At 47.4% G+C, this 23,279-nt stretch overlaps 1 protein-coding gene across 4 annotated transcripts in view; it reads right to left on the bottom strand.

Annotated features, from left to right (window-relative positions):
- ITSN1 (intersectin 1) overlaps nucleotides 1–23,279 on the bottom strand; it is a 158,947-nt gene that overhangs the window by 86,279 nt on the left and 49,389 nt on the right. For all 4 annotated transcript variants that reach the window (XM_073584618.1, XM_073584619.1, XM_073584620.1 and 1 more), the window contains exons 5-12: nucleotides 22,125–22,285; nucleotides 19,980–20,159; nucleotides 17,204–17,300; nucleotides 17,005–17,105; nucleotides 16,640–16,703; nucleotides 15,654–15,791; nucleotides 7,991–8,103; nucleotides 6,056–6,318 (exon numbers count right to left, since the gene is read on the bottom strand). In XM_073584618.1, coding sequence (XP_073440719.1) covers nucleotides 6,056–6,318; nucleotides 7,991–8,103; nucleotides 15,654–15,791; nucleotides 16,640–16,703; nucleotides 17,005–17,105; nucleotides 17,204–17,300; nucleotides 19,980–20,159; nucleotides 22,125–22,285 — 1,117 coding nt within the window. The remainder of the gene's footprint in view (nucleotides 1–6,055; nucleotides 6,319–7,990; nucleotides 8,104–15,653; nucleotides 15,792–16,639; nucleotides 16,704–17,004; nucleotides 17,106–17,203; nucleotides 17,301–19,979; nucleotides 20,160–22,124; nucleotides 22,286–23,279) is intronic.

Raw genomic sequence — 23,279 nt, 5'->3', positions numbered from 1 at the left:
TGACAGCCATTTCTCCCATGCACAATATCAGCAGGTTCGGTGGACTACTATGTATGAGGGTCTTTAGAGTTGTGGACTTGCATGTTTGGATATATGCTACTGCTCCTCCTTATTAAGAGAAGAACACATTCTCCCATTCATAAGAGGGGTGGTAACATGAAGAAAAGTCCCTGAATCTCACACCAGTGGTCACAGTACAAGGAGAGAAATGACACCTGGAGGTAACTGTAAGACAGATAACATGGAGAAAAAGTTCCTGCATCCCAACACTTCCTCCGTCAAGAGGAGATCACGAAGGGTATGTGCACACGTTGCGGATTTGCCTGTGGAATTTTCTGCATCTCTTGGCAGAAAACGAAATTAAAAATTCATGTGTTTTTTATGCGGATTTGTATGCGTTTTTGTAAACCAAATAAAAATATATATTTAACAAAACAAAAAAAACACCAGGGATTTTTGTGTGCACTCACCGTAAAATCCTTTTCTCCGAGCCAATCCCCAATGGGGGACACAGGACCATGGGTGCTATGCTGCTGCCAATAGGACACTAAGCAAATACACAAAGAAATTAACTCCTCCTCCGCAGTATACACCGTCTGCTGGCTCTATCCTGAACCAGTTCGGTGCCAAAGCAGTAGGAGCTCACAGATAGCAAACAAAAAATGCAATATGTCAAAAACAAGGAACAACCACGAGCCAACAGGCTATCAGGGAGGGTTCTGTGTCCCCAAATGTTTGGCTCATAGAAAAGGATTTTACGGTGAGTACACACAAAAATCCGTTTCTCCTTTGTCTCATTGGGGGACACAGGACCATGGGACGTCCTAAAGCAGTCCCTGGGTGGGAAATAGCACACAATCAAACCTCGTGTACTAAACGATTAAATCTGGCCTACAGATGTGATACTGCCGACTACAGAATCTGTCTGCCAAGGGACGTATCTGAAAAGGCTTGAGAATGAATGTTGTAATGCTTAACAAAAGTGTGAAGGCTGGACCAAGTCGTAGCCTTGCAAACTTGTTGTGCCGAATATCCCAGGAAGCCCCCACTCATCAAGAGAATGCCAAGAGTGTGCAAAACAGTAATCAAAGCAAAAGGTGGCTACTCTGTAGAACCTAGAATATAAGACATATTTTCAGTTGTTTCACACTTTTTTGTTAATATAATTTTACATGTGTTAATTCATAGTTTTGATGCCTTCAGAGTGAATCTACAATTTTCTTAGTCATGAAAATAAAGAAAACTCTTTGAATGAGGTGTGTCCAAACTTTTGGTCTGTACTGTACGCCACCGCCGTGGTGTTGTCCGACTGGGCCGGCCAAGATAAGATGGAATTGATGAAGGGCTAGAGTCATTGCCCGAATCTCGAGGATCTTGATAAGGAGGCGTGATTGCTGCGTGGACCAGCGCCCCTAAGCTGTGTGGAGGCGGAATATCACTCCCCAAACTAGAAGACTGGCATCGGTGGTAACCACCAGCCAATGAACTGGAAGAAAGGACCTTCCTTGTTCCAATGAGGATGCCGACGTCCACCACCTGAGAGACCACCTGATCCGAATGGACAGGCGAAAACGACGGACTAGGGAGGCCGGATTTTTGTCCCAAGCTGACAGCAATGCCTGCTGCAGAGGATGGAGATGAAACTGGGCAAACGGTACTGCCTCTATCGACGCTACCATTTTCCTCAGGACCTGCATGCTGAACCGCAGGGAGTGAGGATGGGCAAGAGAAAGCTTCAGGGCTCCCTGGATCAGCGCCGAGATCTTTTCTGGAGGGAGAATTACCAACCCTTGGAAAGTGTCTATGATCATCCCCAAAAAGGAGATTTGCTGGGATGGGGCTGGAGAGGACTTGTCTAGGTTTACCAGCCAATCTAAATGAGAAAGAGTGTTCACAATGACACTGACACTGTCTGCACAGGCCTGCAGTGACGAACCCTTGATGAGGAGATCGTCTAGGTAGGGCAGAATCACCACGCCCCAAGAATGTAGAATAGACATGATAGCTGCCATGACCTTGGTGAACACTCTGGGGGCAGTGGCGAGACCAAAGGGCAAAGCCGTGAACTTAAAGTGCTAGTCTCCGATGGCGACGCACAGAAATCTTTGGTGACCTGAGAAGATTGGAATGTGAAGATATGGGTACTTGATGTCAACAGACGCAAGATATTCCCCTCTTTCAAACGAGGTGATAACGGAACAGAGATTCCATTCAGAAGTGACGCACTTTGACAAACATGTTCAACAGTTTTAGGGCTAGGATGGGGCGCATGGTTCCGTCCTTCTTTGAAACCACGAACAGGTTTGAAGAAAACCCCCTGAACCTTTCCATGCGAGGGACCGGGACAATGACTCCATTGTTGTGGAGAGCGTATATGGCGTGATAAAAAAGAGCTGCATGTGCCTCCGTCTTTGGAAGACACGACTGGAAGAAGCGTATTGGTAGAGGAGATGTGAAGTCTATTTTGTATCCGGAGGACACTAGGTCTCTGACCCATTGGTCGAGAACGACCACCAGCCAGACCTGACGAAACAAGAGCAGATGTCCGCCTACCCTGTATGTGTCCTCCAGATACTGTAATGAGTCAATGAGCAGAGAACCTGCGGAATGAGGTACCCTTGGGTCTGGACAGGGAGGATCTGTTTCTCCAGGAATGATAAGGCTTGAATGAAGGTTGTGAATCCCTGTCCCTGCGTGCGGGACAGGTCGAGCGAGATGAAGCTGTTGCAGTCGACCAGCTTATGCTACTGCGAAAAGGCCGGACGCGAACCTGGTGTTGGTTCCGAAAGGGCCGACTGGGTCTTTGCTGAAGGAGGAATTTGCTTTTTCCTCCCGTAGCATCTGAGATAATTTGGTCAAGTTTATCTCCGAACAAACGCCCGCTCTGGTAAGGCAGGGAGGTTAAAGACCGAGTCTGCCCGCCACTCTTTGAGTCATAGGGCTCTCCTGATGGCAACGGCGTTGCGGTTGCAAGCGCGGCACAGTTAGTCACATCTAGGAAGGCATGTACAACATAATCCCCGGCCTATGCAATCTGGTAAGCAAGACTGACAGTCTCAGGAGGTAGGTTACCGTCTCGACCAGACTACTAGGGCCTCTGCCCAGGCCACCATAGCTCCAGCCAAGAAAGGGAAGAGTGCTGCTCCGGCAGCCTCAAAGACTGACAGAGCAAGATTGTCAATCTGTCGATCAGTGGGGTTTTAAATGGACGAGCCGTCAGACAGAGACAGGAGTGTTTTTGAAGCGAGACGTGATATGGGTGGATCTACTGAAGGGGACTCAGTCCACTCTTTTCTTAGAGCAGATGCAAAAGGGTACCGTGCTTCCAGCAGCTTTTGTCCTGTGAATTGCTTGTCCGGGTGACTTCTATGCCTCTGAACAATGTCCGTAAACTCAGGGTGGTTAGCAAAAACCCTGTGAGGACGTTTGGTCCTTTTGAAGGACACAGTGTGATCCGGACTAGTAACGGGTTCTTCATCTACTCTCAGAGCCTTATTAACCGCTTCGATGAGAGAATCTAGAGACTCCTGGTACTCTAGCGAGTCCGGGTCTACGGCCACATCCAACTCGTATTCTGAGTCTTGTTCGCTGCAAATCCCAAGTGAGGGGGAGCGGGAAGCAGTGCCTGCGGATGCCGAGGCACCAGAGTGCACGGGGGGAAGAGTCATGAGGACGCTTTCTAGAAGATTGTATATTTTCTGCAGCAGTCCGGCCCCTGTCTGAGGAAGACTCTCGAGTGGCTGATGAAGGGCCTTCTATGGGGGGTAAAGAGATGCCCTGGCTTGAGGAGGAATCACGGAAGGAGTCTATAGGGAAGGGGAGTCGGCCGGGTGGGCGTATCACGGCCAGTAGCCGGGAGCTTAATTTGTGGAGGCTGACGGAGGTGGTGCGGTAGAGGCGGTGGTAAGGGACTCAGACGACCGGGCGCCTATCCCCCTGGGGGCCCGGACAACTACATAGTACCAAGAAAAGGGTGTCCTTCCTCCTGCCATCCAGGGACGCTGCTGTACTCACAGTGCAGGTGAAGCAGCGTCGGATGCGCTGGGCCACAGATGGAGATTATTTGGCCGCACCATTCATCCTCAATCCACCATTCCTTTGATAGGAAAGTGGAGAGGGGTAGTTTGCCTCATGACACCAGCCGCTTTCAGACAGTGGTGGTGCAGCGGGGCCACATGGACGCCACATGGGGGCCTCTGCCAGGGTACCTTAGGTAACTTGAGGAAGGCAGGGCAAGCAGGGCAAGTGTCCGTCTGCAGACCTGACTCCGGAAGGGGGTACGTCGGGGCGACACCCCATGTTCCCGTCCATTTCCGGTGTGGGGAGAGCGGGAAGGTGAGCCAAGGCATACACAAAGGTTGCAGGAGGGGGTACAGGGAGGCGACACTCCGCGTTCCCGCCTGTTGATGATTTTGGGAGATCGGGACCTTGAAAGGCCCCGTCGCCCCTTGAATCCATTGAAAAAAAAAGATAAAATGTAAAAATAAAATAACGTCGGGGTCTGAAGCCAGACCCTAGTGCCTCCTACAGACACTAAGCAAGAACTGGTTCAGGATAGAGCCAGAAGAGGGTGTATACTGTGGAGGAGGAGTTAATTTCTTTGTGTATTTGCTTAGTGTCCTCCTAGAGGCAGCAGCATAACACCCACAGTCCTGTGTCCCCCAATGAGGAGAAGGAGAAAAAAGAATTGTAATGTCATTTCCTTGTCCAACCTCTTCTTTTACATAATCCATTGAAGAAAAATGTTTACACACACACACAGATAGACAAGATATATCTCTAGATAGATAATACCAAGCCCGATGTTTAGTAATAAACATAATAAAATGTTACATAAAGAGTTAAATAATGACACACAAAATCTGCGTTAGGCCGGGGTCACACTTGCGTGAAACTTGCACGAGTCACACCTCAGTACCCGGCACTGTCGCCAGCACTCCAACTGGAGCGTTCAGCTGCATAGAAATACATTTCGGTCCCGAGTGCCGGCATCAGTGCTAGTTATTGAGGTGCGAGACTTGTGCGAGCTTCTCGCAAGTGTGACCCCGGCCTTAAACGCAATATCTATTTTAAAAAAAAGGAAAAAAAGAGAGAAAAAAATGATGTGGGCTCCCACGCAATTTTCTGCGCCAGAGACGGAAAGCCGGCGACTGAGGACTGATGTTAATAGCCTAGGAAGGGGTTAATACCCACGGACCTTCCGAGGCTATGAATATCAGCCCGCAGCTGTATATTTAAGCCTTTACTGGCTATAAAAAAAAAACAAAAAAAACCTTTGGTCCCCCTATAATTAATAGCCAGAAAAGGCTATGCAGACAGCTGCGTGCTGATATTAATAGCCTAGGAAGGGGCCATGGATATTTTTCCGCAGCATGTGCACTCCAATTCTCAATTTCCCATTGACCAACATTGGTGGTGCACTGCACTGCGAATTTGATGCGATTCCGCGCATCCAAAAACACTGCAGAAACGCATCAAAACCTGCAACGACGCATCGAAACCCGCAACGTGTGCACGTAGCCTAATTGATTGGGTTAAAGAATGATAACAACAAGATCCTTTATCACCAACCATTACAATTTTCCAAAAACACCAGCAAAACAGCAGTATGTAACAAAAGCCACAGCTCTCACTGCTTGACCATCACACTGCAGACCACTGATTTTATTGAAAGCAACGTAATGATTTTCCCACTCCGATAATCACTGACCACCTAGCTAACAACAAACAACCTGAATAAAAAATTCACAATCCCTTTAGCATGAACGTAAACTGAATTTCCAATGGAAACCATTAATAAATTTAAGTGCGGTGAAGACCTCTACCCCTTCATTCCCGAGAGCATTATTTCCACTGCGGTGTGCCTGCCAGTAACCGGCACACAGTATTGCCCCCTTCGCAACACCTTACGTGTGGCTAGATATAGATGATAGTTGGTGTATCCCACCGATGCAAAAATGATCCAATAACAGCCTAAAAAGAGTTTCCCTTATGTCTGCCGGTGTAGTCAATGAACGCGATTTTCTATGCCAGCTATAGATCTCTGCTCACTTACCTCTCTTCGCTCAATTTCTTTCCTCCGCTCCTCTTCTCGTTGTCTCTCTAGCTCTCGTTGCTTTTCTATCTGCTTCTCCAGCTCTTGTAGGCGCTTTCTCTCCTGCTCCTGACGCTCCCGTTCCTTCCTCTCCAGCTCGGCCCTTTCCAGCTGGGCCAGTCTCTCCTGCTCTTTTCGCTGCTGCTCCAGCAGGGCCTGCCGCCTCTTCTCCAATTCCAAGTTCCCGCGCTCAAAGTTCTCCCTCTTTTTATCTTCAAAGGTCACTGGGAGAGAATACACAAGGGCGGTGTCACGCTAGAAGTAGCATACTCTGCTAGTGACCATGGCAGAAGTTTTACGCTGCCCCATAATGGCCCTTCATTTCTCCATCTCAAGACGTCTATCTTGCTCTGACCCCAAAAATTAAGAGAGCTGGAAACAGAGACAGTCATACAAACAAACCAACAAACAGGATAGTCTGCGGTGAGACTTTCCAAAAAGGGAAAGCAATTACAATACAACCGCCTCGATTAATCCCAATATCTCTATTTGTGCAGAGATTTTGGGATCCTTCTGTGTAGCCTGAGGAAAGGTCATTAATATCTAGGACATGGACAACTCCTTAAAAAAAAGGGCTAAAAAAATTCTCTCAGAGTGTAAGGAAAACACCCACACACACACGAGAGGACCACCAATTTGTGACAGAGCTTAAACAGTCGCAGCTCTCTGGCGCCCCCCTTACCCTCAGGTCAGTCAGGGAACTGCATCTAGGATAAGTAGTTGCCGGAGAGGCTGCCCTGTCACGTATTGGTTATCGAGACACTCTGCAGTGAGGGAGGTATATATATCACCAGTCCCAGGCCAGGAATATATAGATACACCTTCGATCAGTCACTGCCAGGATCCCACAATAATACCAGAACGGTATGCTGCAACCAGTTCCTCGTTAGATGTAAGCCCAGTCTGTTAACAAGCTTATATTGGGTCAGAAACCAACCCCAGGTAGCGTACAAGTTCTAGCCGGACTCACAGACATGGGAAATCGGGTTTCGAGATAAAACAGCAGCCCAAAATTAATTGATATTTTAATTGCCGAAAGGCGCACTAGAAACTGCAAATACATATAGATATTACAGTCAGAGGTACAGATAAAAATTAGTGTACGGGTTGGTATAGCAGTTAGCTGTATGCATCAAGTTACCGCGTCTTATAGCATGTGGGCACCAGCTCAAGTCCACAGGTACTTCCTTAGTTCCTGGTCTGTCTCCACATGTAACGTGACGTGGCTTCAGTGGCAGAACAAAGATGGGACTAAAAGTGTGAGGCTAGCTTTTAACCCTTTGCGCGCCCACTCCCATATCTGCCACCGCCCCTCTGGTTTGGACTGAATTCTCCTCCCTTGATCTCCTGGCTGAAATAATGCCCAATATCTAGGATTGGTCATAACTTCCTAGTGGGAGGTCTAAAAACGGGAGGACCGATGTCTCAACGGGCTCGTTCGGGCTGGATCGATACAGAGAGTCCAAACTTGGGTTGGCTAAGCGGTTTTGGAGAGCCAGTCTCGATAGATCACCATCCGGGACAGCTAGAGCAATATGAGACGCAGGGTTGCGTGCAGGGGGCGCCCAGGGTTCTGGTGATACATTGGACTTAACCCTGAGATGCATTGTACTTTTATATTCCATCTCTAGATGTTGGTGATAAAAGAGTCTAGAGTTCTCCCTTGAAGTAAGCAGACTTGCACAAAATATGGCAGGGGGTCCTAGCTCTGCTCCTCTTTGCCTCATTAAAGGCCCCGTCTCACATAGCGAGACCGCTGATGCGTCACCGATTTTGTGACGCAACAGCAATCTTGCCAGCGATCTCGCTACATGTGACACATAGCGGCGACCGCCATATTAGATGTTATCCATATCTAATTAATATACAATACAAAAACATATATAAAATCCTCACCTGGTAGTTTTTTGTCCACCGGCTGTGGCTCTTCCTCTGCTGGTTCTTCAGGTAAACGTTGATCTACAGACACCGAGCTCATTATGGATATGCCGCTGCCAGAACGAACTCTTCTATAAAATACCCCCCCACCACCAAGAGAGAAAAAAAAAACAACACAGAACACAAAGTCAGTATAGTTCATGTTTAACAAAAACATTGTATATTGTCTATGTTCCTTCATGTCACTAATACTACTATGATCCACGTAGGCAAGGACTTCACAAGATCTCTGAACATGTCCTGAGACATCTGAACCAGATCCTTCAGGTCATGTGCATTGCTCGGTGTGACCTCCCTGGATGTCACAAATGCTCCATGTGACTGAGATCTGGGGAATTTGGAGACCATCGTCCAGACCTCAAATCATTCTTGAAGGTAGGAGCAATATACTGCTGAAAAGTCACTGCCATTAGGGATTACCGCAGCGATTACGGAGGGCGAGCGTCATAATAGCGTGAACGTCCACATGATGCAGAGTTCAGACACAAAACAGTGTAAAAAGGTGATGAGGACAACTGATGAGATCAACAGGTCTCTCCACATTTGTGTATATGTGGTGGGGACATATACAGTGTGAGCATCCATCTGACAATAAGAGCATTCATTCTCGCTTTTTAATAAAGCGGTGTGTCTATAGGTGTCCGTGGTCCAAATATGTCAGCACCAAGCACAATTATATATTTTTTTATTATTTAATAAGGATTTATCGTATTTACTTATTAACTGTTTTAAGTTAACAAGAAAGATATTTCGGCTTTTATTTATTTTATTATTTATTAGTTGTAAAGGCTGTGGGTATTGTTTTTTTAGGTGCCCGAATTGCCTTTCTTCCACCCGTAATGAGTGTCCCCTGGACCTTAGTATGGTCTTAGGAAGGAATAATTCATGTCCCAGTCCTTTGTACTGGCCACACACTATTTTTTTCTAAGCTAAACAAGCCCAACTTTCCCAACCACTCCTCATATGAGCGGCCTTCCATCCGTTGTAATAATCTAGCTGCTGTCTTTGAACTGACTCCACTTTCTGAATATCCTTTTTAAAATATGGAGCCCAAAACTGGATCCTGTACTCTAGATGTGGCCTCACTAGTGATTTACAAAGGGGCAATAATACGTTGGGATAGCGGTATTTTCAATCTCTTTTTATACACTCTAAAAGATGGATTTTTGGTACTTACCGTAAAATCTCTTTCTTGGAGCCTTCATTGGGGGACACAGATTACCATGGGTGTATGCTGCTGCTGCTGCTGCTGCTAGGAGGCTGACACTATGCAAAACAATAAAAATTATCTCCTCCCCGGCAGTATACACCCACCGACAGGCACCAAGCACCTCAGTTGGTGAAAAAGCAGTAGGAGAAGCAACGAGAAAACTCTAAACACATGTACCAACCCAACAAGGGACTCTAAGACCCAACACGGTACAACTTAAACAGGGAGGGAGCTGTGTCCCCCAATGATGGCTCCAAGAAAGATTTTACAGTAAGAACCAAAAATCCATCTTTCTTTATCGCCTTATTGGGGGACACAGATTACCATGGGACGTTCCAAAGCAGTCCCAAGGGTGGGAACAGCAATAAGGAACAAAAGTAACGGAAGGGCTTAGGTCGGCCGGTGAGCCACCGCCGCCTGCAGAGCCTTCCTACCAACAACAGCATCAGACGAGGCCTGGGTATGAACCCTGTAGAACCTCGTAAAGGTGTGCAAAGACGACCAGGTTGCGGCCTTGCAAATTTGCATGGCCGAAGCCTGGTGACGAACAGCCCACGAAGCCGCCACAGCCCGGGTGGAATGAGCTCTTACTCCCGGAGGGGGTCGTTTTTCCTGAAGACGATACGCTTCCAGAATGGTAGAACGAATCCAGAGAGCGATCGTGGATTTGGAAGCCGGAAGGCCCTTCTGGCGACCTTCAGAGATGACCAGCAAGGAATCGGACAGACGAAAGGAAGAAGTCCTGGCAAGATAGACACGCAGGGCTCTAACTACATCCAGTTTGTGGAGAGACTTCTCAAGCGGATGAGAGGGAGCCGGACAAAAAGAAGGAAGAACGATATCCTCATTGATATGGAAAGAGGAAACCACCTTTGGAAGAAAAGAAGGAACGGGCCTGAGGACGGCTTTGTCCTGATGGAGAATCAGGTAAGGGGAACGACATGACAAGGCCGCCAATTCAGAAACTCTTCTGATGGATGAAATGGCGCTCAAAAAGGTGACCTTCCACGAGAGAAGGGACAAAGGAATGTCCGGGAGAGGCTTGAAAGGCGCCTTCTGGAGAGCTCTAAGAACGAGGTTAAGATCCCACGGGTCTATTGGCGAATGATGAGGAGGAGCCACATGGGAAACCCCTTGGAGAAAGGTTTTGACCTGCGGTAGAGAAGCTAGCTCTCTTTGGAAGAGGATAGAGAGAGAGGAAACCTGGCCCTTGAGCGTACTGAGGGACAGACCCGCTTCTAAACCAGACTGAAGAAACCCAAGGATAGAAAAGGACATTGGGAAGACTTTTTTATCATCGCACCAACGGAAAAAAGCCTTCCAGTACCTATGGTAAATGCGGGAAGAGGCTGGTTTCCTGGCTCTGATCATAGTTTGAATAACCTGACTGGACAGACCTGATTCCGTCAAGATTGAGGTCTCAACGGCCATGCCGTCAAACTCAGACTGAGAATTCTCGTGGTAAAGGGGGCCTTGCGAGAGGAGGTCTGGACGGTCTGGAAGCCTCCAGGGGACGTCCGCGAGCATGTTGACCAGTTCCGCGTACCAAGGCCGTCTTGGCCAATCTGGAGCGACTAGAATCACTGGTACGCCTTCCGATTTTATCTTTTTGACCACTCGTGGGATCAAGGCCAGAGGCGGGAACAGATAAGGAAGTTGAAACTGGGACCATGGAGTCACCAGCGCGTCGCATGCGACGACTAGAGGGTCCCTGGACCTGGCTACGAACTGCGGCACCTTGTGGTTCATCCGAGATGCCATGAGGTCGACATCCGGGGTGCCCCAACGGTGGCATATCTGATTGAAGACTGTGGGGTGCAGGGACCATTCGCCGGACGCTAGGCCCTGGCGACTCAGAAAGTCGGCTGCCCAATTTTCCACCCCTGGAATATGGACAGCGGAGATTGCCGGAACGTAACGTTCTGCCCTGCGGAATATCTTGGCCACTTCTGACATTACTTGCTTGCTGCTGCGCGTGCCCCCCTGATGGTTTATGTACGCCACGGCCGTGGCGAGGTCCGACTGAATACGGACCGGCTTGCCGGAGAGGAGAGGCTGCCAATGAAGGGGGGCCAGGAAGATTGCTCTGATCTCCAGAAGATTGATTGGGAGGAGAGAGACTCCTGTGGATTCCAGCGTCCTTGGGCCGCTTTCTGATGGAACACGGCTCCCCATCCTAGAAGGCTCGCATCGGTGGTGATGACTTGCCACTGAGGTGGAAGGCAGGACCTCCCTTGGAGAACTGACGCTGGCCGTAGCCACCAAGTGAGAGATTGCCTCACTCTGAGAGGGAGCAGAATAGGACGGTCCAAGGACATCTTGGTCTTGTCCCAGGCTGAAAGCAGAGACAGCTGGAGGGGGCGAAGATGAAACTGCGCAAAGGGTACTGCTTCCATGGAAGCCACCATCTTCCCCAGGACCTTCATGCAGGACCGAATGGGAATAGGCCTCTTGAGAGTTCTGATGCCCTTGGAAAGAGTCGCAAATTTTTCCCTTGGAAGAAAAACACAGGCTAGATTCGTGTTGAATTCCATGCCCAGAAAGGTGAGACGCTGGGTGGGGGTCAGAATGGACTTCTCCTTGTTGACTAGCCAACCGAGGCGGCCGAGAGTGTCCAGGGATATCTGAAGACTCTGGAGACAGTCCTGGCGAGACGAACCCTTGATCAAAAGATCGTCCAGATAAGGGATGATGAGGATCCCTTTGGAGCGAAGGATGGCCATGACGGTCGCCATCACCTTCGTGAAAACAGCCAAGCATCCACAAAAAAGGAAAGTCTGCCTCCCACCCTGGAAGAAATTCCAGGTGGGGGTGACCCGTCACTTAGAAGAAAATCTGCCGGAATTGGCGCCTGAAGATCTGGAATATTGTCCTCTAGATCTCCAGCGAGGGGCGGGTTTGTAGGAAGGTTTCCTCTGATCCCGCTCCCTGGTGGTGGGCGGCCGATCTTGTTGAGCAGATCTCTCCGTGGCAGAGAAGGGACGAAAGGGCCTGAATGGACGAAAACCCTTTCTGTTGAAAAAACGTTTTGGTCGAGACTGGGGAAGCGAAGTGCTTTTACCACCAGTGGCATCGGAAATTATCTGATCCAGCTTTGCTCCAAAGAGTCTAGAGCCATGGAATGGCAGATTGGTAAGCGACTTTTTTGAAGTAGTGTCCGCATTCCACGACTTTAGCCAGAGTGTCAAAGCTAAAGGAACAAAAAAAGCGCAATAGGGTCTTATCCGGGTTAATGCTGGAGAAGTAGATTAGATTATACTCACCCTTTTTAGGAGAGGTTCAGGCATGTAGGATCAGTAATCTGCTTGCTGCACGTCCAAAGGTCAGCTCTGCGGCCGCTTACACATCAGATTTTGGAATAAATTCTTGGACTTTTGTGCGCTACCAGATGAATACACCAATCCAATATTTAGGAGAAAGATTAATCCATTTATTTCCCAACGCGTTTCGAAATGTGTACCATTTCTTCTTCAGGGGATGACATATGTCATCCCCTGAAGAAGAAATGGTACACATTTCGAAACGCGTTGGGAAATAAATGGATTAATCTTTCTCCTAAATATTGGATTGGTGTATTCATCTGGTAGCGCACAAAAGTCCAAGAATTTATTCCAAAATCTGATGACTTTAGCCAGAGGACTTGGCGTACAGCTACTATGTTGCTGTTAGCCCTTGCTACGCAGCCGGCCGCGTCCAAGGAGGCAGCCAAAAGGTATTTTCCCGCATGGTTAACCTGATCTGCAAGATCCACCAACTCGTCTTGAGGAGCTGAGGCTAAGATGCCCCTGCGAAGAATTTTAGCCCAAGCGGAAATGACTTTCGCCACCCAGGCGGATGCGAAAATAGGGTAGAGAGAGGCGCCAGATGCCTCAAAGATAGACTTAGCCAGAGATTCAATCTGCCTGTCAGTAGGATCTTTAAGCGATGCCCCATCTGGCAGAGAGAGCACCGTTTTTGAGGCTATCCGAGAAACTGGAGGATCCACCTCGGGAGCCTTGGACCACTTTGTGAGCAGGTCTGCGTCAAAGGGGTACAGTACGTCTAAGTACTTGCGGCCTGAGAAACGTTGCTCAGGGCGCTCCCAGTGTTTGGATAAGGTAGTATCGAAATCTTTGTGATTGGGAAAGGTTCAAGATGGAGGTCTTGCTCGTTTAAGGAGAACAGAGCATTCCTGAGGTGGAGTCTTATCCTGCTTAATTTTTAGTGTTTGGAAGATAGCTGAAATAAGGCTATCGACCATGGCCCGTGTTTTAGAAACGTTGTTTCCTTCTGAACTAGCTTCCGATTGAGAGTCATCGCCTGACTGAAGGCTGTCATCCGAAGAAGGAGAAGGAAACCTGGGGGAAGCAGAAGGGCCCTGCGAGCTAGAGGACGAAGTAGACAGAGCCCGCTTCCTAGAACTCCTGCCCTGTCTGTCTCTCTGAAGGTCGCGGTCAGGTGCGGACGACTCACCCCGAGAGGTGGTCGGGGCAGAGGTGGCTGAGGATAGCTGAGGTAATCGTTCTAAGACCTGGACCAGCGACTGTGATACTTTTGTCAAGTCAGATACAGACTGAGACATTACAACGGCCCACTCCGGGGGGGAGGGAGGAAGGGAGAGTGCCCTCAGCCCGGGACTCTGTGCGCTCCTGAGATGCTGACATATTTGAAGGACTGCAAGGGGGGGGCAGAATGGAGACGACTGACCCGATGCCCACTTCTTTTTACAGCGCGCACAGGCGTAATATGTAGCGGTGGGCCTGAAGCAGAGATCCCCTGAAGGGTTGGGCATAAGTAAACTGCACTGAATGGCCGCAGGAATTAGGGAATAACTGCCGAGGAGAGCTAATCTTTGCCTCAGAGCAGAGCCTACCGAGATTCTGGCGAGCAGCAGAAAACGCCGAAGTGTCCCCCAAGCAGCGCAGGAAGGAGTGATTCAGGCATCAGGAAATCCTTGTGCTGGAGGCTGGGGGCGGAGCTTAGCGGCTGCGCCGTGACTGGCTAACAGCGACGGAGAGGGCATGGCCGAAGGAGGAGGCTGGCATATCAAAAGAAAAGGAGCCCTGTGATGGGCTAGAAAAGGCGCGCTCAGGAAGGGAGGAGAGAGAACGCTGAGGGAAAGTGAAAATGAAAGTGAAAGGAAGACGCCGCAGCCCCATGCCTACACCGACATAACGGTGCCGATCAGACAGTGGCCCTGCTGCTTGTGAAGCTGCTGTGGTGAGTGGAGGGATCCCCAGTGTCTTCCTGTCTAGTGCAGGGGGAGAGAGAAACGCAAGCGGCTGTGTGAGCGCGCGGGAGATTCAAATAACTGTGGACCTGTAATCACCAAGGTCCAACTTCTCCCATTCACGGAGCTTATGCGGGGCCGGAGGGAACGTACAGGCACTTACCCGACGTCCCTGAAGAGGATGACCACAGGGGCCCACGGAGAAACGGCAGGCCGCTGGGGGGGGGTCCTCTGTACCCGCATCCTATAGAAGACAGCCTGAACCTCCTGCGATCGCCGTCTTCCTCTCAGCCCTGTCCCGAGAAAGGGGTGAGGAGGGGGATTCGGCAAGGACCAGCCACCTGTCCACAACCCTTATCACCGGAAGGTGATAGGGAAAAAGTCCTGCCTGCGGTACTGAGAGTTGCGATGTGGGTGACACCACACTGCTCGCTCAGCATGATATAGGAAATCAGGGTGATAACTATACCCTGTATCCCGACGGAAAAACCTGAAAGATAAAAGAGAAAAGATTAAAAGGTTCGATCTAAACCCTAAAGGAAAAAATGGATTATTAACTGCGGATCTTGGGAGATCCCGGTCCGCCTCCTACAGACACTAAGCACAAACTGGGGTGCTTGGTGCCTGTCGGTGGGTGTATACTGCCGGGAAGGAGCTAATTTTTATTGTTTTGCATAGTGTCAGCCTCCTAGCAGCAGCATACACCCATGGTAATCTGTGTCCCCCAATAAGGCGATAAAGAAATCTTATTTGCTTTTGCGGCTGCTGCTTGACATTGAGTGCTGCTGCTCAGCTTACTTATCACCAGAATACCCAAGTCCTTCTCCTGTTCTGTAGTCCCGAGCATGCTCACATTTAATGCATATACAGCACTAGGAATAGTCCGTCCCAAGTGCATTACTACAATAAGTGAGGAAATCGGGGAGACACGAAACGTCAGTGGTAAAAAGTGCTTGTATTTTATGGTCACGTTGAACTTTTTTTTCCCACAGAATTGTGATATGGTGGCGTTATTGACCTCACACATTATCAGGGGCAGTATTATCTTTGCATTACTTTCATACCTCTCTAATTTTTCTACAGACCAAACAATGCAGAGAAAAAAATATGTACAAAATACTTTATAATATAAAGAACAAACCGGACAAATAACCCTTATAGTGTAAAAGCAGCCAGACCATAATGTCAGATGTGCTCCTCACCTAAAAGATGGAGGGATGTAATCTGGAGGCAGAACAGGAGGCAGCGGCTGGCCGGACATTGCGAGGTCTATTAAGTGCATAGCCAAGATAAACTCTTCAGCTGTCAGCTTCCCGTCTTGATCGATATCAGACAGATTCCTTTAAAAGTAAATATTAATATATAAAATAGAAAAAACTGGACCTGCTCACAATGTTGGAAACAAAGAGACACAGAACTGCTATCTTGCACGATCAAGGATGGACAAAATAACACTAAAGATTGGCTTTGCCATTACATGTACAGTCGTGGCTCACTTAAAGGGAGTTTTCTAAATGTGACCCTTGAAAATAAATTATTCCTAAAATGTCCCCATGAATTAGTTGTAAAACATGGTAAACTCCTTACATCGCCCACGCAGGTGAACTTAAGCATTACACAGCTGTCATTGAAACCAATAGGCTGGCTTGGCCACGCAGGACAAGGCAAGTCCTCCAGAGAGACATTTTGCTAAGGAGGATCATGTCGTGATCCAAAGAAAGGGGTTGCCCCCTTTAAAAAACTGTTACCCATATGCTCAATTGCACGTATAAAAAAAAAAAAAAACACAAAAAGTGAACTTTTGCGTCTTCGCTGTTGCGACCTCTGCAGTGTTGACATCACATCAACAACACTACAGTGAATTACAGAGCTCTGCCAACGTAGACGGCACAAACTACTGAGCTAAATGATTTCGCCCAGCCCCGTTGACGCGCAGCCTAGACTGATGCAGTGGGGACAACATTTTTAGCTCAGAATTAAGAGTATATCTGAATATCCATTTCATAAACTGCATTACTCATTTACCAGGAACCTGCCAGCATGTTTTTACCAATGGAAGCAATAAAAATGGTACTTTTTTTTTTGCTCATCTTTTTGCCCTTATAGAGGGCACATCGCACAGCTCGGCAGAAGAAAGCAAAGAGGTACAACCACGTATTACACCGGATTCGAGTTATTACATTCTTACCATATTGTAGCTAGTTGGGCTTGCGGTAAACTAGATTGCATAAGTATAGTTCTTGCCTGAGGACCTGAAATTAACGCATCATTAATATATATAACTGTGTAGAGGCATTAATAATTAATAGAAACTAATAAACTAAAAATGAAGTGTAGTTACGAGATAAACGGACTTCACCTACTGCAACAGCTAAAGGGAGAAGTTACAAGATCATATGGTGAACGCCATCCTACTGAATCAGACATGGTCTGTGCACTTAAATGTATGGGGGGGGGGGGATGCAATCATCTGAACGGGGTCCGGCGGCCCATTTTGCGACCAGCCAATGAAATATGTTCTTAAAAGTCAAGAAAAATTCCGTAAAAACGTACCCGTTAAGTGGCCGCTCATAGTTTTATCATGGCTGTTGAACAACTGTCTGTACTTTAGCCTTGAAGACTGAGGTACGGCCCATTCCACCACTGGAGGAGCCCTGGAGAAGGTAAAAATTGCAAAATTAGGATTTTTTTTTAAAAAAAAGGTTCAAATTTACCCCATTATTAACGACAGTGGATATTGTTGCTTACTTACACGGCCACATCAAATGACTGGGCTTTCTGCAGCGTCTTACTGTTCATTTGGGCTCCGGCACCTGAACGTCCGAACGATGAACTCTTTGGCAATGTGGCTGCAAGTACAAGCATCAAAAAAAAGTCTTGTTTTAATTTTCCTGATGGAACGTGTATTATTTCAAGTCATCATGATGACCAGAGTGTGGTGGGTGGGCACCGTGCGGGGGGAGCAGCACTATTCACATTGAAAATGATTTCAGAAAAGGAAAAGAAGCGGTCAGCAGGACTGAGCCCTATAACCTAAAGCACAGTCATGATGGCCCTGTAATGCCGATTAGTCCGATTCCTGATACAGAGGGATCCGATCTGTGGCTGACGAATACTCACCTTGTGAAGTTTTCATAAAAGGACGTCTTCTGTGCTTCGGGGTGGGACATGGGAGCAGGGTCTTCTTCTGGTTCTCCACCTCCCCTACCAGCCTCCTGATTACTCAAAGACCTGCCTCCTTTTTAAAATTCTGCGCCGCCGCCACTATCATTGTGTGTGTGCCGTGCAGCAGCGCCCTGTGTGCAGGGCTTCAATAAAATGACGCCGAAGGCAGCACATGCACAGGTCGGGATTTCGGCTCAGCAGATTTTTCACAGAGCCGAATTCTCGATCTGCGCATGCGCCGACTTCGGTGCCATTTTATTCAAGCCCTGCACACAGGACACCGGTTTCCACTGCACACACGTCACCCACACAATGATGGCGGCGGCGTGGAATGTTAAAAAGGAGGCAGGTTGCTGAATAATCAGTGACCTGTATAAGCAGCAAAGGAGGATGGTGAGGGGAGGGTCAGAGAACCAGAAGACCACCCTGCCCCAACGTTGCACACAGAAGATGTAATTTTATGAAAACTTCACAAGGTGAGTATTCATCAGTCACTGAGCGGATCCCTTCACATCAGGAATCAGACTAATTAGCATCACAGCACCATTAGGGTCATGCCTTCAGTTTATAGGTCTCAATCCTGCTGACTGCTTCTCTATAATGTATATAGGAGGAGGTGAGCTGTGACTTCACCTATTGTGAATGGTGGATCCAGTGTTATCTACTGTATATAGAGGAATTATCAGTCATTGTACAGGAGGAGGAGGTGAGCTGTGACATCACCTATTGTGAATGGTGATCCTGTGTTATCTACTGTATATAGAGGTGTTATCAGTCACTGTACAGGAGGAGGTGTATGGATAGATAAAGTTGTAGGCTTAGAAATGTGAGAGATACAGCGAAAATTATTACGTCACTGGATATTTTACAATTACTAATGAACGTTAATGTGAATTAGTTTAAAAAAAAAAATCATGCAAAAAGATTAAAATAAATAAAATGACATCACATAAAATATTTGTTAAAGTCTGAGGTCACAAATTAGCCCTTTCTTGTATTTTGTACCAACAGAGTTCCAGAAAGGCGAGATACGAGAAGGTGTTTGTTGGTATCCTCACCCTGTAGCGCGGCTTCAGCCATCTCCACTTATGACCTGTGGTAAAGGGCATATGGACACCGCAGAGCCAGGACCCCTTTATAAGTAAGGGGGACTTGGTGCATGTCAGTGCTGCTGGATTTCTGTAAGCCCCTTTTAGATAAATGGTAGAGATGAGCGAATCAACAGGTCAGTATTCTATGGCAGCCGGATGGGAGCCCTGCGAGCAGCCTCCTTTCCTGCATCCCAGATTCTCCTTTGATTAGTCAGCCTGATGAAACATTGCAGCAACAATGACGCCACACCAGGCCAGCTAATCAAAGGAACAGCTGGAGATGCCAGCAAGTAGGAGGTGGTGTGCAATTCTCCCATCAGGCAGCCGTGGAAGACTAACTCGGTGGCTGGATCAGGTCTTTCGAATAGCTTCGCTCATCTCTAATGAACAGTTGCATGAACTCCAATGCCCAGCTTCAGAAACCACCTCATTCTAAAGGTACTGTCACACTTAGCGATGTACCAGCGATCCCGACCAGCGATATGACGCAGTCTGGATCGCTGGTGCATCGCTAAGTGGTCGCTAGTGAGCTGCCACACAGGCAGATCTCACTAGCGACATCGCTGGGGACGGGGGTCGCTACTTACCTGTCACACCAGGCGATCCTGCGTCCTCCCGCCCGGCTCCACGCGTCGCTCGTCGTCACAGCAGGAAGCGCCGCAGGAAGCTGACGACGAGAAACGGTCCAGCCTGTTCTCACGCGATCAGCGATAACCAGCGGGGGAGCCGGTCGGAGGTAAGTATCAGACACAGAGATATCGCTAGCAATATCGCTATAACGTCACAAGTTATAGCGATATTGCTAGCGATATCGCTTAGTGTGACAGGCCCTTTACGCAGAGATGGCTGTAGCACAATTTACATAAAGCACCTCATATCTCAGCTTTCCTGGCATTCCCTGAGAACAAGACAATATGTCTTGATATCCCACCAATAAGATAAATGACCCATCTACAGTACAGGTGACAAATATAGGATTGATGGCGGTCCAACCAGTGGAACCACAACTGGCGCTGAAACAATAATGTGTCCTGTGCCGCTTCTGTGAAAGACATGACCACAGCTCCATTCTCTTCCATGGAGGCAGGTAGAAGTGTGAATGTAATGCTTCCATAAATTGTGAATGGGGGACATGAGATTTCCGTCATTATGGCCATTGGTCAGACACCCCCCAATCGTACATTTATCTCCACGCCCTAGGTCATAAGTGTTATTGGTGGGAAAACGCTATAAATATGACGGGTGGTAGATGATCAGTGATGAGCAGCATACCCGAGTGAGCAAAACCAGGAAGAGGCTGGATTACAGCTGGCGCTCCGTTGGCCAGAGGTGGCGCTGCTGCGGCAGGAACAGAGGACACTAGCGGAGGAGACATCCCTACTACTGGAATGGGGGGCATTGGCACAGAGGCTACAGCAGCCATGGAGGGCAAGCCAGCAATTCCACTTATACCTAGAAAACACAAAAAAACAGTGCAGCTCATACATATCTGTGTGATGGAGGGCATGCACAACTCCTACAGAAAAAGGAGAAGATGCCATGCAAATAAAAGTTTAGCTTCCGGTTTTATTAGGCTAGTGAAGTTCACACTGCTTCATCGGTTCCAAGAAGAGGTGGGCGACAATTGTGATGGATGGCTTTACGAGTCTGACTTCATAAAAAGGGATTCACAATTCTACTGACTGTTTTTGGAAACAGTCATCAAGCTTGTTGATACACACACCTGTTATTTTAGGTATTCAGGTGACACATATCAAAAAGAAATGGAGCTAGCAAGAATTTCAGCTCTGGAGTATAATTCTGTTCTCCATGACTGTGCCCAATGCATAACGTCCATACAGACATGAGGAGTGTGGTGGAAGAAAATGGCAGAGCCTGGTTCTCAGCCTCATTCAACAAAGACAAAAGATTGTGAGTCTGGCCTCTACCCAACATCAGTATCTGACCTCACAAATTCCCACAGACGCCTCCAAAATCTTGTAGACACCCTTCCCAGAAGAACGGACGCTGTTAGGTTAGCAAAGGGGCGAATCCTTATTAATGACTGTGGCTCTGGAATGGGAGGTCCAGCAAGCCCCCTCATAGGTCCCCATACTTACTAGATATATAAAAGATAATAACCAACAAACCAGACGAATACACATGATATTTGCCAATAAATCGCGTAGATCATGTGCATATGGATTAAATACGCCTATCATCAAATTACAGATAAAGCTCAACAAAAGGATGATTTGTAAGACAGTAATTGTATTAAATATAACAAAATAAGTTTATTAGAAAACAGTTTCTAATAAAAAGGAAAGGAGACCGAAACGCGCGTCGGGGCGGACGTGCAGCCCCCAGCTGACAGCGGTACTTCTGTGTTATCCCTTGGAGGTAATTTCATCATTAGGAAAGGAATTTTTTCTGCTATGCCGTTTGGCTATATGTTACCTAGGGTACACAGGTGTTACTATCATGTGGAGATGAGGGTCTTATTTGTAATAATTATTTTTACAATTGTCTGTGATATTATGACATTATGTTGATTAGACTATTCATAGCAGACACCATCATCTCCTCTTATATATTATTGTACTATCTGTTGACTGGCTATGCATGTTGATTTATGATCATGGCGGTAAGCCTATAGCCCACTCCCTTCTTTCCCCATATCTTGGCATATGTTTTTAAACTGTTTTCTAATAAACTTATTTTGTTATATTTAATACAATTACTGCCTTACAAATCATCCTTTTGTTGAGCAGATTTATCAAAGAATTTGCACTAAACATTTTGCACAAAACTGAGAAATGTCACAAATTTTTGCACAACTCATAACTGAAAACAATATTGCGACTTTTGGTGTTTTTACTGCAGGATTGTAACTTAAAAACGGCTTACTGCCGTCACTCTGTGACTAACTGCATGGGTACACCTGCATGACTAAAAGCCGGCGGCTGCCAGGAAGATTGCAGTTATTGTTCTCCCAGCTGTAACACTTTCAGTACAGGGCACCTTCATAACGTTATCACCATGTAGATTCACATTAATGGCGGCATTCGCAGTGACTGGTCTCCTTTAATATGGCTAGATTATATGCAAACAAAATATGCAAGTGTTATTACATCGTAAATAGCAGAAATGTTTGTTTTTACAAGAACTAGCCGACATTGTCCATCTATGAAGATGGGAATAAAAAAAAAAAAAAAATCAAATATAATGTATGATCACATAATGGACTTTTGGCCCTCTGTCTTCAGGATCGGTTGCGATTTCTGTGATCATACATTTATCATCTATCCTATGGATGGACAAGTCATTTATTTTAAGATATTTTCCTACCATATACATTTATCAATCAGCATAAAAAACATTCGCGGGCAGGCATTCACTTCCAGGTAAGACGTTAAATGTCTCTAGGTGGATACGAACCAAATCCCGCAGAAGCTGGCATGGTGACTGGTTGCTTCAACATGGCTGCGGGGAGAGCAGATGGCAGGGGGTAGCCTTGCAGCTTCAGTTTGATCAGTTTCATAGCTATGGAGAACTCCAGCTGGTCCATTCTACCGTCATTGTTCATGTCAGCGAGTGCCCTGGAGGAAAATGAACAGTCACTTATCACCACTGCCAATGACACGAAGGATAAGCCACTGAAAGAGGAGCGCTGACTGCGGCTGGCGCACCGTCACTCATCAGCCGCGGCACCACCGGGGAACACCGCTGACATCATGGGAAACCGGCTCTGTACAGGAAATCAGTAAGGGGCAAACGATATACTGAATACACAACTGTACCTAGAATCCCCGCGTAAAATGTATCCCCGCGAAAGAAGAAATAACCATAATACACTCGCTCAGGGACTGCCCACACAATATGCTGCCATCTTGCTGCCTTCTCATCCCTCTAATCTAGCTGCCCACCTCTGGACGCTCGTGAAGCCCTAAACCTACATTCAACAGAGTGTTTACAAGGATATATACTGTATATTACATTGGTATCTTAGTATCTATTTTATACAACGCCTTGGCAGCTGCAGCCTGACATTGAGAATACAAGTCCTGTTCTGCCGTCTCCATTTAAAAGCTTATTCCCAACATTAAAGTCACCATTTATCCACAATATTGGTAATAACTTGTGGTTTCTGAGAAGAGGGTGCCACCTCTCCTATGGGATTGCCAGGGATATAGCAGCTTGCTATCACTGACCGTCCCGTAGCCAATGCGCCACTCCAATAGAACATTTCACTGCCCCGTTGTTATGGTCAGTTGGAGTCCTGACGGACGTACCGCCAACGAACTGCAAGCTAGGTATAACACTCAATGTTGGGAATATCCCACTAATTTTTCAGCCAAAGTGATTGAGACCTTAGAAATTATCATCGAGTCGATGGATAGAGAACTGCAAGATCAGTGGGGGTCTAGGTGCCAGGACCCTCACCGATCACTAGAATGGTGGTCTTATGCCCGTTTTATGAATGATGGAGATGGCGTTCAGACCAACTGATCTTGCAGTTATCACCTATGCGTATCTGCCAAGTTCTTGCCCACGCCGCCAGCTAAATCAGGTCTCCTGTATCATTATTATACG

Source organism: Dendrobates tinctorius, unplaced genomic scaffold, assembly GCF_039654945.1.
Source record: "Dendrobates tinctorius isolate UK_male_01 unplaced genomic scaffold, ASM3965494v1 ptg000084l, whole genome shotgun sequence".
NCBI lineage: Eukaryota > Metazoa > Chordata > Amphibia > Anura > Dendrobatidae > Dendrobates > Dendrobates tinctorius.
This window is presented reverse-complemented; position numbering and strand designations above follow the sequence as displayed.